Below are 14,235 nucleotides of genomic sequence, written 5' to 3'. Positions count from 1 at the left end.
TGCATTTTCAACTGGGGAGAATGCATATAGCTTACTATCCCTCTTGGGAAATCAGCTGTAATAATCCTGATATCCTTACCCAGTTTCCATACTTTTAAACCTTATATTTATGCCTCGAATTACTTTAATTTGTTTCACTTTCTAATGGCTTTGTTGGCAAAAATTCAATAAACAAAAGAGAGTCAGAGCTAGGCACTAGTTCACGGTCAACTCGTGCGCCTAATGACAGCCAACAGGCCGCATAATTACATCAAAAGGCTGTTGGGTAGTTGGTGGACAAAAAACTGTTTCATTTACATTGTGCAGAGTCATGGGATCTGGTCAATGAATCGCAATCTGAAAAGCTCCTCCACCTCCAACAATCCACAAAAATTGCCCCAAGCACGCCAACACAAATACAAATAATGTGAGTAAGAAGTCTGCACACGCGATATGGCTATGTTGGCTCATATGAAATACTATAAATGCCACGCCCACGCCCCGAACAAGGCTGATTATGGCCACATTTATTGACCACAAAGTAGCTGTTGCGAGAGACACTGGCACAGACTGAACAAAAAAGCCAACCGAAAACCCGCACAATTCATGGACCAATGTGGGCAGGTGTCTTGGATTTCAGATGGGGAGCCGGTGTGTGTGGGTGGCTGGCAAGCGCCAAAATGTTAACTATTATTAACAGTTTATTAAAAAACAACTCAAGTGGCCAAGGTAAACAAAAGCCAGAGAATAGATCCAGCTAAGCCGAAGCACGTGCTGCGACGAAAGTGGGCCAAAACATATAAACAAGTTAATGGAAAAATAATATTTAAACCACAGGGAACTTAATAAAGTGTATTAAGATACTGCTTAATATTTATTAAAAAACTTGAAGTATTTCTACCAAAAATGACCTCTTCATCTAGCAACTCTGTACACCCAGTCGGATGAGTAATGCGAGGCATTTAGAAAGCGAAACTTTGGCATTACAAAGAGCAGCATGCCCCGGCCAGTAGAAAGAATTCTAAGTGAGAGAAAGGCCGCAACTAAACAAGATTCTTTACAGAGAGAGATAGATAGATGTCCAAGGAAAGAGAAAGAAGATAAAATTCATCGATTTGAGACAAAAAAAACTTGTTGCGAATCAATTACGCAATTGGCTGCTCTGGCAATTGAATTTAAATGAAAATATTTTAATACGATTGGTTGAAGAGGTCTCATCAATCCGTCAGTTGATCACTCCATCACTTTCCATCACGCGTCAGAACTTTCCCAAATACTTGAAGTTACAAAAGTTCACTGACTCGTTTGGGGAAAGAATGTTTGACCCAAAAAAGCAGCCCGGAAAAGTGTGCGTTGATGATGCGCATTGGCAGTGACGTGGGCTGTCAACGGCAGGCAGGCCCGACAGGCAGCAGTCACTCCACACAATACCATATATAGTAACAATAACCACTCTAATCATAAGGCCAGTGATAGCCATAACGATGGCGGCGATTATGATGATGCTGCTGATTAGGCAGACGGACCGCCAGGCCGCACAGCTAGCTTCCAATACTAAATGGAATGAAACTTTATCGGATTAAATTTATGACAATTTTATGGGCAGTGATCGAGTGGCACGGGGTTGCTGGAATCTACAATTCTGATGCAGAAAGTATACACTTTTGTTACCAATATGTTTCTCCAAGTGGGAGGCAATCAAAATTCCTAGTAGCTGCGGCCTAAAGATGATGATGATTATAAAAAAAAATGCTATCGTTTGGGCAACTTCCTTGAAGTTTATGGCGTGTTGCATGTGTGCCATGTTGCATGCCACTGGTAGTGCTTTTTATGGGGGCGCTGGGGGGGGAATATGTTCGATATATGCCCCACATTATATAGTTCGGCTGGCAGATCTCTGGCAGACCTCGCTGCGTTTTTCATTTCTCCTCTAAAGCTGCAGCTCTGTAGAGCTGCTTGACAGCCCGTCCCTCCATCCGCCTGTCTGACTGTCGGACTGACTGACTGACTGACTGCCTGCTTGTCGTGTGCTCACTCAATTAGCGCTCAGAGGACCGAAACAGAAACAGAAACTAAAGCAACAATAGGAATAGCAACGGCAAGTGATGTTGCACTGGCCCCGAGGATTGTGCAAATATTTGCGCGTTTAAAGCAAACTGCAAATGAAATTGTCTAACAACAGGCCTCGAATATGTTCGAACCATTGCTGGGTGGCTTCTGCTGCGGGTGAGGCTGCCACTGGCCGTTGCAAAATGCCATCGGCACCAACAGCACAACAACAAAATGCTAAAATATAAATAAAATTCAATATAAAAATAGTTGCAGTTGCACTTTAAAATTAATGGATTTGCTTGGTTAGCTTAGCTTTCGATTTAAAAATACCAAAGAGCTGCCATTTGAGATCATTTTTCAAGAATATGAGCTATTACTCATACGCCATGTGGTACCTGGATATAATCACCTAATTGTTAAGAAAATTATCCATTTAATAACACTCGTTCAGTGGGTATTAAAATGCTACTGTCATCTGTTGTTATGATTTTGCGATATTACTCATACGCCCGGTTTGCAGCTGCAATTTGTGGCTAATTCCAAGGAAAACATAGCAATAAACAGCGATTAGATAAGCAGTTTTGCTCTCTATTCCAGTGTTATCTCAATTAAATATTAATTCTTGCCTAGCCTTGGGAGGGAAATGCCCATACATTGTGTTTCTCAGTTTAGCACGTAGAGTCTAATACGCCGGGGAAAGTGAAACCCAAACATCTGCTAACTATGTGTCCATGTTTCAATATTGATGGGCAAATGGTGAGAAAATTAATACTATAACAGGGAGAGGAGAGAAACAAACAAACAAACACGTTTGGCAAACAAATAAACACGCAGCTGGCATGAGAGGGCAATTGGCAAGGCGGCAATCCCAATCTCAATCCCAGCTCAATCGACACTCTGTTTGTTTTCATTATCGATAAATGTTTGTCTATTGTCTCCATCGAGATGGAGATCAGTGCCCCTGCCACCGCCACACATGGCGATCTCGCCTTCGCTCACCCAGTCAGTCGCTTTTCCAATGAAACAGCGACGAGTCCAATTTTGGGCACTCACTTTCCTGCCCCGAACAGCATCCGCTGCTGGCCATATTAGATGGGGGGGAATTTAGCCAAGGATGTTTTGCATTGCAATGGCAATTCATCAACACCAATAGATTTGTCATGTGGCAGACGCATAATTAAATACTTTCACCTGTGCGCCACCAATGGCTTTTCTGCAGATACTGCCATGGATGCAGTCTCCCAGAGACACACCGTTTTCATGGCCAACCCGAAGCTGACAAAGCCAATGCACTAAAAATAGGTGCATTGCCTTTGCGAGAGACACATTTTCTTAATAGCCGCACTTCACGCACGCTCACATCACCCGAGTCAGGGACAGGTGACGTTGTCCCAGGCCAGGAGGTGGCAGCCGGAGGGCTGGGAGCAGTGCGTGAAAATGGCAATTTCGCACCTCGAGCCTTGGGCTTTGGTTTGGTCTGCTGACTTTTGGCGGGCGAGGGGATTGGATTCCAAAACTTATAATTGAAAGCTTGATGTTCCTAGAATCCCTTATTCCCCTGCCAAAGGAAGTCATACATGTGTCTATATTTGGGATTTATGTTCCTTCCCTTAAGTTCAAAATGTTGAACTTTGTTTATTCCCACTCCCAGTGCTGCATTCTACGCCTCTGCTCTTGGAAATAGCTTTGATTTTTAGAACGTGTTTGGGGTCAGAATGTTTCTAAAAGAAATCCTCTGGTCTCCACCCTTGAATGGAGGCTGTATTTGGATTCAATGTTTACACTACGACCGAAGAACGTAGAACGGAGACCCAGCCCGTGGGCAGCTGCTGCATCATCGAGTGGGCCCGTATTCCGCCGGCGTGTATCTTTCGGATGCAAGAACTGCAGCGCTACGCTGGCAGATACATTTTCTTATTTTCTTGTTATTTTTAAACAAAAGTGCACGACCCAAGTTTCTTTTTGCGTTGGCCGTGTGTGTGAGTGTGTTTATTTTCTGCGGCCCGTTTGTTTGTTGGCTTTGAGCTGCCTTTGTGTGTCTCGCAGATACTGGCAGATAGCTAGAAAAGATTGACGAACCGGGCTATGGGCGAAATGGGGAAAAATTCAATATTGTATTTGACACGGTCCAACATTTGACACAAAAGCTACAGAGCCGAGGAGCGGCAATGAACTCTCAATGAAAGTGCAATTAAGTGCAGGCAAGGCAGCACTCGTAGCTAATTACATTTATCGCTTAGATGTTAATTATGCCGGCGGCGGCGTGGGGAGCTGGGAGCTGGGAGGTCGGAGGCCTGTGTCTGTACTGATGACTGATTATGCAGGAGAGGAGGAGCGCCTCACAGGGAGGTCAATGATATAACAGATAATAACTACCGGCAGTTGTTGGCTCTAGCTTTGGCTTTGGCTTTGGCTTTGGTTCTCCTTTGTCGTTTCCATGGCAGCGCATTGCGGCTAAAGGTCAGGTCAGCCATCTATCTTGGCAGCTCGCAACTCGCATCTCTCGTATCTAAGACTGGTCATCGCCAGATACTTTATCGCACTGTCTGCGGTGTTTGCCTTCGCAGCTGCTGTGTAGATTTTGTTTGTTTGCCGACGTTTACAGCGTACTATAGCCATAGACTACTCTGGTGTCAGCTGCCGCATCTAAACGGGTTAAACCAGCTAATAAATCAGGGGAAATTGTTGCTGGAAATATCTGTCAGGCCGGTGACAAATACAGAATGAAATTGAAATTGAAAGTGCAACTGTCCTTTGGCCAAAAGAAAGACTTTTAATAAACTTTGCGGGGGGTACTATATATCTGATGGGGGAGGTCTCTTCCAAATGGACCGCAGAGGATGCTATATCTTTGTAAAAAAAATTTTGTAATCTTTGTAAACAATTTTTAGATCTATTCTCTATCAATCTGCAGGAAAATCTTAAAACAATTAATTGGTCCAAAGTAATTTGGTCCAATATGGTCTCATTCAAAGGCAATATCTTTTGCAAAAATCATCCTAAACGTGAGCAGAAAATATTTTAAAATTGATTCTCTATTCATCTGCAATAAAATCTAAAACCAAATTATTTTTTAAATTTTATTGTGAATATTTCTGTATAGCCCTCTTTAAAATTTGAAAAACCATATCTTTGCCATATATTATCTCATTCCTACGCGGAATACCTTAAACGATTTGTAGATCTATTCTCCGTAAATCTAGAAACTAGAAATCTAGAAACCTAAACTATATATTATTATTGCTATTATATAGCATATTATTTTTTATAAATTTTGTTTTATTTTCTGGTAGATTGTACCCTTCTAAGCTTTCTAAGTTTATTATATTATTTCTTCATGAGTTCTTACATTCTTGGCCCTCTCTCTTTTTAATTTTTTTTTGAATATGAATTGGCAATAGATTACCCAACTAATGAACAGCCAAAAAATTTGCATATTAATGCCGAAAATGCTTAGATTTGATTTTGGGCGCGGTCCCCTATGATGTATAGAATTTTCAGCCCCTGAGCTGTTATTTATTGAATCCGAAATTCGGCAACCGACAGCTCCGAGTTGTGGGCCAGCAGAAAGGCCAACGTTAATGCGTTTTAATATGGAAAGAGTGGCCGGCTCAAATAGTGAAAGCTAACAACTACAACAACAACCTGGCAACGTCTTTTGCACGGCTTAGCTTGGTTTTCCTTAAGGCTTTTCCACTTCGGGCCAACCAGCCTGCAATCATATTTCACCTTAGCTCGCTGTTGCACTTGTCGTGGTGGCGGTTGTGTTTTTTTTCTATTGTTGTTGTAGTTGTAGTTGCGGTGGCTATAAAAATAACCGAACACTTGCCATTGCACACTTGGCCAAGTTTGGCAACTTTTGACGGCTGCTGCGGCAAGCAGCGAACCACCAAACTGACTAACAGCAAAACTGGCTAGCAGCTAGAGTTGTTGTTTGCATGCCAGTATTTCTAACTATTTTTATTTTTTTTTGTTTTTGTTACTTCGTGTGAGTCTGTCTATCCCCATTGGCAACATTTAATTTCATTCATTGCAGTCGTCGGCCAAAACAGCAGCCGACAAAACTACCAGCCAGGAGACGCAATACCTTTTACCTATATACTTTCCAAAGGGTATCTATAGTTTTCTATTAAAGTTTTTGGAACTTGAACTATATATAAAGTTAGAGTTATTTGAAACTCAGTATAGTATAGAGAGTAGATGGAAGCTATTTGGTTAGAGCATTTTCCCAATAACTATTTTCCAAGTTTAGAGTCTCCTCTGTGCGGTCGGCCACGTGATTTTATGTTTGGGCTTTTCTTTCTGGCTTTTTTTCTCTTTTTGGTCTTGTCTCCTCTGGCTTGTTGTTGTGACTGGGGATTGGGGACTGGGGTTTTCTGCATTTTCCGCTGGGGACCTGGAGTCTCCACAAAGTGTTTTATTCATCGTTATAGGTCTGAGCGTCTGAACGTCATCGTTTCGTCGTCTCCACTGAGTTTTAATGCCATTTTCGTGCCTGGGCTGTTGCATTCGAACAAAAGCCCAGGCATACGTACTATTTGCTGCAGTTTTAACTGCCCAGAGTGGTGCACAATTCATTGCTGAATTGTGGATTGTGGCAGGATGGGGTAGGAAGGGTAGACAGACAGGCCGAAGGATGTGGTAATTGCCATGTGGTAGCCGACGTTACCTAAGCAGGTGTTTACGTCTGAGATTTTGTTTGTTTACCTTGTCTGCGATTGCAATTGGACGAGCAATAAATAGTTCTGGCAATCTGTCGTTTTCAATCTGGGTTTCGAATAGAGTATCCCTCATTTCGGTCTAACCATCTTGGCATTTATCAAATATTTTTCTCTATTTTTTTTTGCATAATTCTGTGTTTTGTTTCCATACCCACGCGACTCACTGAGAACCTGAAATCCATCATAAGCCCCATAGACATTTATAAATTGGTTTTCTTGCCAACTGCCAGCGGTGTTGATGATATTCCGAGTTATTCGCACACAACCCACATGATTTTCGAAGCAATATCTTTAATTGGCCTCAACATTGAAATGTCATGAGACTAGCATGGTAGCATAATTGGAAACAATAAATTGTAGCTTTTGGTAGCTTTTATTTGCATACAACTCGATCTAACCATATCACATTTCTTTTCAGTTAATGCTGCATATATGACAGACCCACACGACATCGACAACGACTGAGACAAGTAAGTTGAGTGTTCAATTAACCCCGCACCACAATTGAATATTTATGTAAATTGTAATTTTGTATTTTATTTTTCGAAAAAAAAAAAAAAGAGAACTTGTCCGGGTCTGACCTCAATCCCAGAGTTGTACGGCAAGTAGAGCACAGTAAGAGGGCGAACTGGGATGCCTATGTATCCCCACACCCAGTTTAGTTATTTTGTTCCTGTAAAGGCGGAGTGCTTTATTTTAATAAAATGTGGGTTGACGCATAGCGGATGGGTATGAACTGCAACTTCCAACGATGTCAACGAAACAGTTTCAAAAGGATAATCCCCGGAGGATGTAGGTGGTGGGAAGCTTGCCGGAGATGATGTCATTTGAAGCCAAAGGCGCCAACAAAATTGATTTTGCATTAAAATTTGCTTAGAAAGAAATTGCTTTTGCGTAAGGAACACAAAACTGGGAGAGTCCACACTTAATATCAATTAATTCTGTATTTTTTTCTGTATAAATAAATAGTATATATGTAGAAATGAAAAAAAAGTTAAAGGCGCCTCGCCGCTTCTCGGGCCATCTCGGCCAAAATGTTTGGCTCGTGGCTGCGAGTTGGCCAACCGCATCGTTTGCTGACCCAATTCTGCTTGGCTAAGAATAGCGAAAAATGTTTAAGCGAACATACATTGCTGTCTGTTTCAGATATCTATGCCTCGAATTACACTACAGAGAGTGCAGAATTATTTCAGAACATCGTCGTACTTGTATCTCAGTTTCAAACTTTAATCTCCATAGACAGCGTTCTAAAACCGAATTATGGTTGGGGTGTCAACAGTGCTTTTAAATCTTAATTGGGTAGCATTTCGAGTTAAGCTGTTCTGTCGGCACTCGGCCCGACCCTTGCTAATTAAACCTAATTTATTAATTCACGTCGGTTAGTGCCAAGTTAAATGCAATAACGAATTCATAACAATGCCCAACGTTTTGGCTGCTAACCAACTGCCGGCTACAAGATTTATTCAATCAAATCTATTTTCATTGTTCTCCTCACTTGTCATCTCGCTGTAATTGTGAAACCAACTGAAATTTGAAGAAAAACGCCAGCGGGCGTGCCTCTTAATTGTCACACTCGGTCGAATAATTTCTCTTCTCTACCGAATACCCCTAGAGATACTTTTCCCTTAGTGCTTCCGCATAGTTCGCAGTATATAGTAGCATAGTTTGTTGTCTTCATAAATCAATTTGTTGCAATTTCAACAATTTTTGATGCGAATCGGTGCGAGCTGTCGATCAAATCCGGCAACAATGAAAGCAAATCAGTCAGGCATCCCACTGTTTGCCTCAGATGTTAGAATTCTAAATATATAGTAAGATAGGTGCTAAAAACATATATTAATTATGAAATGCTCATCACATTTTAGTAAGACATTTTGAAGGTTTTCACTTTTCGAATTTCGACTCTGAAAACTCTTCACGTTTGAGTAGCATATTTCTATCGCTGGCTGTCTCATAAAAATTGACCAAAATAAACCACAGAATGTGTATGTAAATTACGTGACTTTCATTACAAGTTCTGCTTATTTGGAATTATTAGAAAAGGTATATGTAGCTCTTTCTTATCTACAAGCTAGTAGAATGCACCTCGTTAGTTGATAAAAAATGGAAGAAACACTTGTTTGATTCGTTCTGACTGTAGATACAATATCTATAAATCTATAATTAGAGTTTTGTTCGTGTTTTTGTGACGATCGTCGGCGCAGTTCCCACAGTGGTTGGGAGGTTCCTTGTTTTTGTTCACCTGACGGATTCATTGTATCTTTGTCAGCCCCCTTTGTAGAGGGCCTTAAAAATGGTGTCGAGCTCCGGGATGGCTTCATTACCGATCAAGTGGCTCCTGAATACGCAACGAAAATCTCCCCGCAATAACAAAATATTTAAACAAATTAAATAAATAAACAGCAGAGTGTGTGATATAATCAAAGTTTCAAAGTAGAAATTCGAGCAAAGAGCTTCAGGTGAGCGACAAAAGTCTACTATTTGGGTTGGAAAAACAAAATTAATTATTTTGTTTATGAATGAGGCTACAAGATTTGGTGTGTTTCGAATATTTCTTAGAGATTTCCTGGCTATTGGCCAAGTTTTTCTTTATTGTTGGGTCCGGATGGGAAGGCAAACGTCTTGAATCAAAATCTGAGATGGTTCATTTGTTCTCAAGAACCTTGATCTTGTCCGGCCGGCCATGTGCATCGTTTAATAAACGAGGAAATCTTTCGCCTTTCCAAAGTCCAAATAATTTTGTGTGTCTCTGAGTTTATGACTAATTGAGCTTCCTATATAGTATGTGGGTGGGTTTTATTTTTGGGACATCCTCGCGAGCAAAAAACCTGACCATAGATGACTCATTCGCGCATTTAACCCTCATGGGGTGTACACCCCCATCTATAGCTTTGTTGAATTTTAATTTCTCTTCCTGCCTCAACAGACTCTGCATTGTCGGCAGACAAAAATCGATAATGGCTAAACTTTTCATTTTCTTTGGACTTTAATTTTTTTGTATTTCATCTGACGGTTCTGGGGCCCCCCTCTGACGGCGCGCAGTGACATAATGCCGTGGTGTGTGCCCGATGTGACCCACAAGGCTTTTGTTTAACCCAGACAAACACAGTGGGAGAAAAGAAGCCCGGCGAGCTTTAGAGAATCAAGAGTGGGGGCTGTGCTGGCTGTCGGGCTGTCGCCAATTGCGTGACCCACCCAACCGGGCTCCATTTTTTATGACTTTCTTGGCGCCAATCGAATTTTTCGCTCGAACTTTAATAGACGATGAGACAACAGAAATTCGAGCAGACTGGACTGACTCTTGGCATTTGGTTAGGAGAGCCCCCCTAACCAAAGGGTGTGGGTAGTTGTAGAATAATTTGTCGAAAGGTAATGCCCATGCAAAAAAGTAAAGGGAGAATCCATTGTGCGTGGAATACAAAAAAACAGTTGAATAACATTTCCTTGAGAAGGGATTTCCTTTTCTTACAAAAGTGCCCCCTTCCCAGGCTTCCATTTGTGAGATAAACAAAAATGTTTATGGCATTCCGACATTCTAGTCTTGGGTTTAAGGAACTCCATTCCACAGAACCAAGCAGGCTACCCCTAACATCTCCAATCGAAAACCTACAGTTCATCCGTCATTCGTTTTAGTATTTCACAAACCTCGGGACCAGCTACATTTCTAGAAATATTTCTTAACCAAAAACATTTAGATTTTGTCATTAATATTAGACCGACGTCGCAAAAGTAAAAGCTTATAAATTCATTGTTAATTTTTAGCAATACGGAACTAAAAACATCGAAAGTTATAGAAGCACCTAAAATCGTATTTCAATCGACTCGAATCGAATCGAGTCGCGTAGAGTTCCCCAACTGATACTGTATCCACAAATATGAATCCGACGAATCTGGGAAAGCAGAACGGTGCACTGGTGCTGGAGGTGTTGAAGGTTCTGGGTCGTCCCTCAACCAGTTTTGAGGTTGCCGAGCGTGTGGCCGACGTCTACAAGCTGCCGCTGCCACCCATCGGCCCGGTGGTGCAAGACGTGCTCGAGGGTGGTGTGCGCCAGGGGTTCTTCAGCTGCAGCGGAGGCCGGTACTCGGTGGTGCAGCCAGTTGTGGATCAGCTGAGCCGGGACATCGATCAGTATGCGGCTGAGATTCTGGCCCTGAACAGCCAGTCGAATAGCAGCGACGATCAGGAGAATGCGCCGCTGCCGCAGATGTCGGAACTGATGCTCAAGCTCCAGCAGCTGGACGGATCGCCGCCGATGGGGAACGATAACCGCTACCGCCAGGTCTCGGCCGGCGAACAGCGAGAGTACACCCCGTCCGGAGACGTGCCCATGGACGATGTCATTCTCATGATGCCAGTCTCGCATGTACTCTAATTCTCCATTTATGCAAATTGTACGACCCATGGAGTGCTCCTTGCGAAGACCCACACTGCCACACACCCAACCTTTACTATCGTCGAATAAACAAGGCAATGGTTCATGTTACCATTGCTGTGAATCGGGAGCACAAGCACCCAACTGATTTCCTTATGCTGATCCTGGCCAAGTCACAAAAATGGGGCAATGACTCGTGTCCTCCTTTATGGCGTCGTTTTTGTTTCCTCCCCCCCAGGGCTATTGTCCTTTGTGTGCAAGTGCGGGACATTCACATTCGCATTCCCACAAAGAACGAACAGCTGCGGTTGTGGCTTACTTTTCATTTTTATTTTTTATTCGCCCTGCACTCCACTTATGAGCTCCCACCTTGCAGCCCCAGCTCCCACTTGCTGGCAGTTCCCGGTTTTAAGCCACCGAATGTCCATTGTCAGGTTGTTGCCTGTCTAGGTGGGATCCCAAACAGAAGTTCAAACTCGAGTGGCAGCCTTTTGCCGGCTCATTTGCCTTTGGCTTTTGTGTGTCTGCTTCACTAGTCATCACTGCCCCCCCGAGGGCAGTTCCAATTATAGCCACAAGATGGGCAAACTACAAAGCTTGTTGATGGCTTCCAAGTGATTTGTTTTCGGGGGTAGAGTATTGCCCAGTTCGTCTTGGGCCTGGCCTTCGTCTTTGTTCGGAAACTGCTCATACTTTTACCACTGACCGCAGCATGAGTAATTCCCTCTGATTCAATTAATTGAAGTATAATGCTCTCGGTCGAGATTCAAAAGCTGAGAAATGAGTATGCAACTGGGAAGACTGGGATGACAAGTTCAAATTAAAGGTCTTTGTTGGTTCTAAAATGCTTTTCTTTCCGCGGGGGAGTTTATCTTTCGGCTTTCAGCAGTCTGTGTATCTTGTGAATATTTAAAAAGTAAAACTTGTATATTGTTTACGTATTTGCATGTGGGGGAAAGGGTTGTCCGTTACGAGGAAAGAAAAGATGGTTCGTTGACACCAAAGCAGGTCAGGATATACCCTCACAAAGGAAGGTAGCCAGAGGTCTTTAGTCAGAAATCTATGGGGTTATGTGTTCTCCTTTCCTCATAATTAAATTATTTTAATTAGCTTAAATAGGGTATACCTCGTAGCTTTGTCGGCAATCGCGAATCTTTTTAATTCGCTTAATTAATTCAAATTAATTTGACAGCCATGTTCTGAGAAAAATAAACAAAGCCATTTCGTATTTAAGGAAATCTGAATGAAAAATCTGTCAAAAAAGAACAAAAATATAATTCAGAACCATGTGTGAGCTGTATTCCCCAGCTGTGTTGTGCATGTGTTGTTGTCCAGAACACCACTCTTACATTTCCACACCACAGAAACCACACCCGACTGATTCCCGCTCTCCTCTCTCTGTTCTTGCAGAATGAGCCGCCAACACCAGCGGCACCACCACCACCACCATCAGCAGCAGCTCCACCAGCCGCAGCAGCAACAGCAGCTGACGGCCCAGCAGCAGCAACAACAACAGCTGCTCATGGCGGAGCATGCCGCAGCCGCGGAGGCGGCGGAGCTGTTCGATCTCCTCTGCGTGGCCACCACGATGCGCCAGATCCTGGCGCTGCACCGGGCCATGTGCGAGGCGGTGGGCCTGCGTCCTTCGCCGCTGAACGACTTCTATCCCCGGCTGAAGGCCAAGGTGCGCTCCTGGAAGGCGCAGGCGCTCTGGAAGAAGTTCGACGCCCGCGCCGCCCACCGGGTCTATGGGAAGGGGGCCGCCTGCTCCGGCACCAGGGTGCTGGTGATCGGTGCCGGGCCCTGCGGCCTGCGCACTGCCATCGAAGCCCAGCTCCTGGGCGCCAAAGTGGTGGTGCTGGAGAAGCGCGACCGCATTACCCGCAACAACGTGCTTCACCTGTGGCCCTTTGTGATCACGGATCTGCGCAACCTGGGGGCCAAGAAGTTCTACGGCAAGTTCTGCGCCGGGTCCATCGACCACATCTCCATTCGGCAGCTGCAGTGCATGCTGCTCAAGGTGGCCCTGCTCCTGGGTGTGGAGATCCACGAGGGCGTCAGCTTCGAGCACGCCGTGGAGCCCAACGGCGAGGGAGGCGGATGGAGGGCATCAGTTTCCCCAGCTGATCACGCAGTCTCCCACTATGAGTTCGACGTCCTGATCGGCGCGGATGGCAAGAGGAACATGCTGGACTTCAGACGGAAGGAGTTCCGCGGCAAGCTGGCCATCGCCATCACCGCCAATTTCATAAACAAGAAGACCGAGGCCGAGGCCAAGGTGGAGGAGATCAGCGGGGTGGCCTTCATCTTCAACCAGGCCTTCTTCAAGGAGCTCTACGGCAAGACGGGCATCGACCTGGAGAACATTGTCTACTACAAGGACGAGACGCACTACTTCGTGATGACGGCCAAGAAGCACAGTCTGATCGACAAGGGCGTCATAATCGAGGACATGGCCGATCCGGGTGAGCTTCTGGCTCCTGCCAATGTGGACACCCAGAAGCTGCACGACTATGCCCGCGAGGCGGCCGAGTTCTCCACGGAGTACCAGATGCCCAATCTGGAGTTTGCAGTCAATCACTACGGAAAGCCGGACGTGGCCATGTTCGACTTCACGTCCATGTTCGCCGCCGAGATGTCCTGCCGGGTGGTGGTCCGCAAAGGATACCGGTTGCTGCAGTGCCTTGTAGGCGACAGTCTGCTGGAGCCCTTCTGGCCAACTGGATCGGGCTGTGCTCGCGGCTTCCTCTCCAGCATGGACGCGGCCTATGCGATCAAGCTGTGGTCTAATCCGCAGAACAGCACTCTGGGTGTCCTGGCGCAGCGCGAGAGTATCTACAGGCTGCTGAACCAAACCACGCCGGACACTCTCCAGAGGGACATCAGTGCCTATACGGTGGACCCGGCCACGCGTTACCCCAACCTGAACAGGGATTCGGTTAATAGCTGGCAGGTGAAGCATTTGGTGGACACAGACGACCCCTCTATTCTGGAGCAGACCTTCATGGACACGCATGCGTTGCAGGCGCCTCATGTGGACACTCCAGGCAGGCGAAAGCGACGCAGTGGAGGTCGGTAGCAGTGCATCCTAATCGTGAGAGCTTTATTCA

At 44.6% G+C, this 14,235-nt stretch overlaps 2 protein-coding genes across 11 annotated transcripts in view; both read left to right on the top strand.

Moving 5' to 3' along the window:
- The window catches only part of Mical (Molecule interacting with CasL), a 40,103-nt gene that overhangs the window by 7,981 nt on the left and 17,887 nt on the right, over positions 1 to 14,235 (top strand). For 9 of the 10 annotated variants that reach the window (XR_011443066.1, XR_011443065.1, XM_070280920.1 and 6 more), the window contains exons 4-5: positions 7,171 to 7,222; positions 12,536 to 14,196. Coding sequence is in view for 8 of the 10 variants with exons in the window: in XM_070280920.1 (XP_070137021.1) it covers positions 12,537 to 14,196 (1,660 nt within the window). In the remaining 2 variants the exon portion in view is untranslated. Of the gene's footprint in view, positions 1 to 7,170; positions 7,223 to 12,366; positions 14,197 to 14,235 lie in introns of those variants that run through there. The other variant, XM_043212013.2, reaches the window with a different exon arrangement.
- Positions 10,371 to 11,264, top strand: LOC108129497 (uncharacterized). Its single transcript, XM_017247485.3, has one exon. The coding sequence runs from the start codon at positions 10,628 to 10,630 to the stop codon at positions 11,123 to 11,125; it is 498 nt and encodes a 165-aa protein (XP_017102974.2). The 5' UTR covers positions 10,371 to 10,627; the 3' UTR covers positions 11,126 to 11,264.

Source organism: Drosophila bipectinata, chromosome 3R (assembly GCF_030179905.1).
Source record: "Drosophila bipectinata strain 14024-0381.07 chromosome 3R, DbipHiC1v2, whole genome shotgun sequence".
NCBI classification, from domain to species: Eukaryota; Metazoa; Arthropoda; class Insecta; order Diptera; family Drosophilidae; genus Drosophila; species Drosophila bipectinata.
Note: the sequence above shows the minus strand (reverse complement) of the source record. Positions and strands in the feature narration are given on the sequence as shown.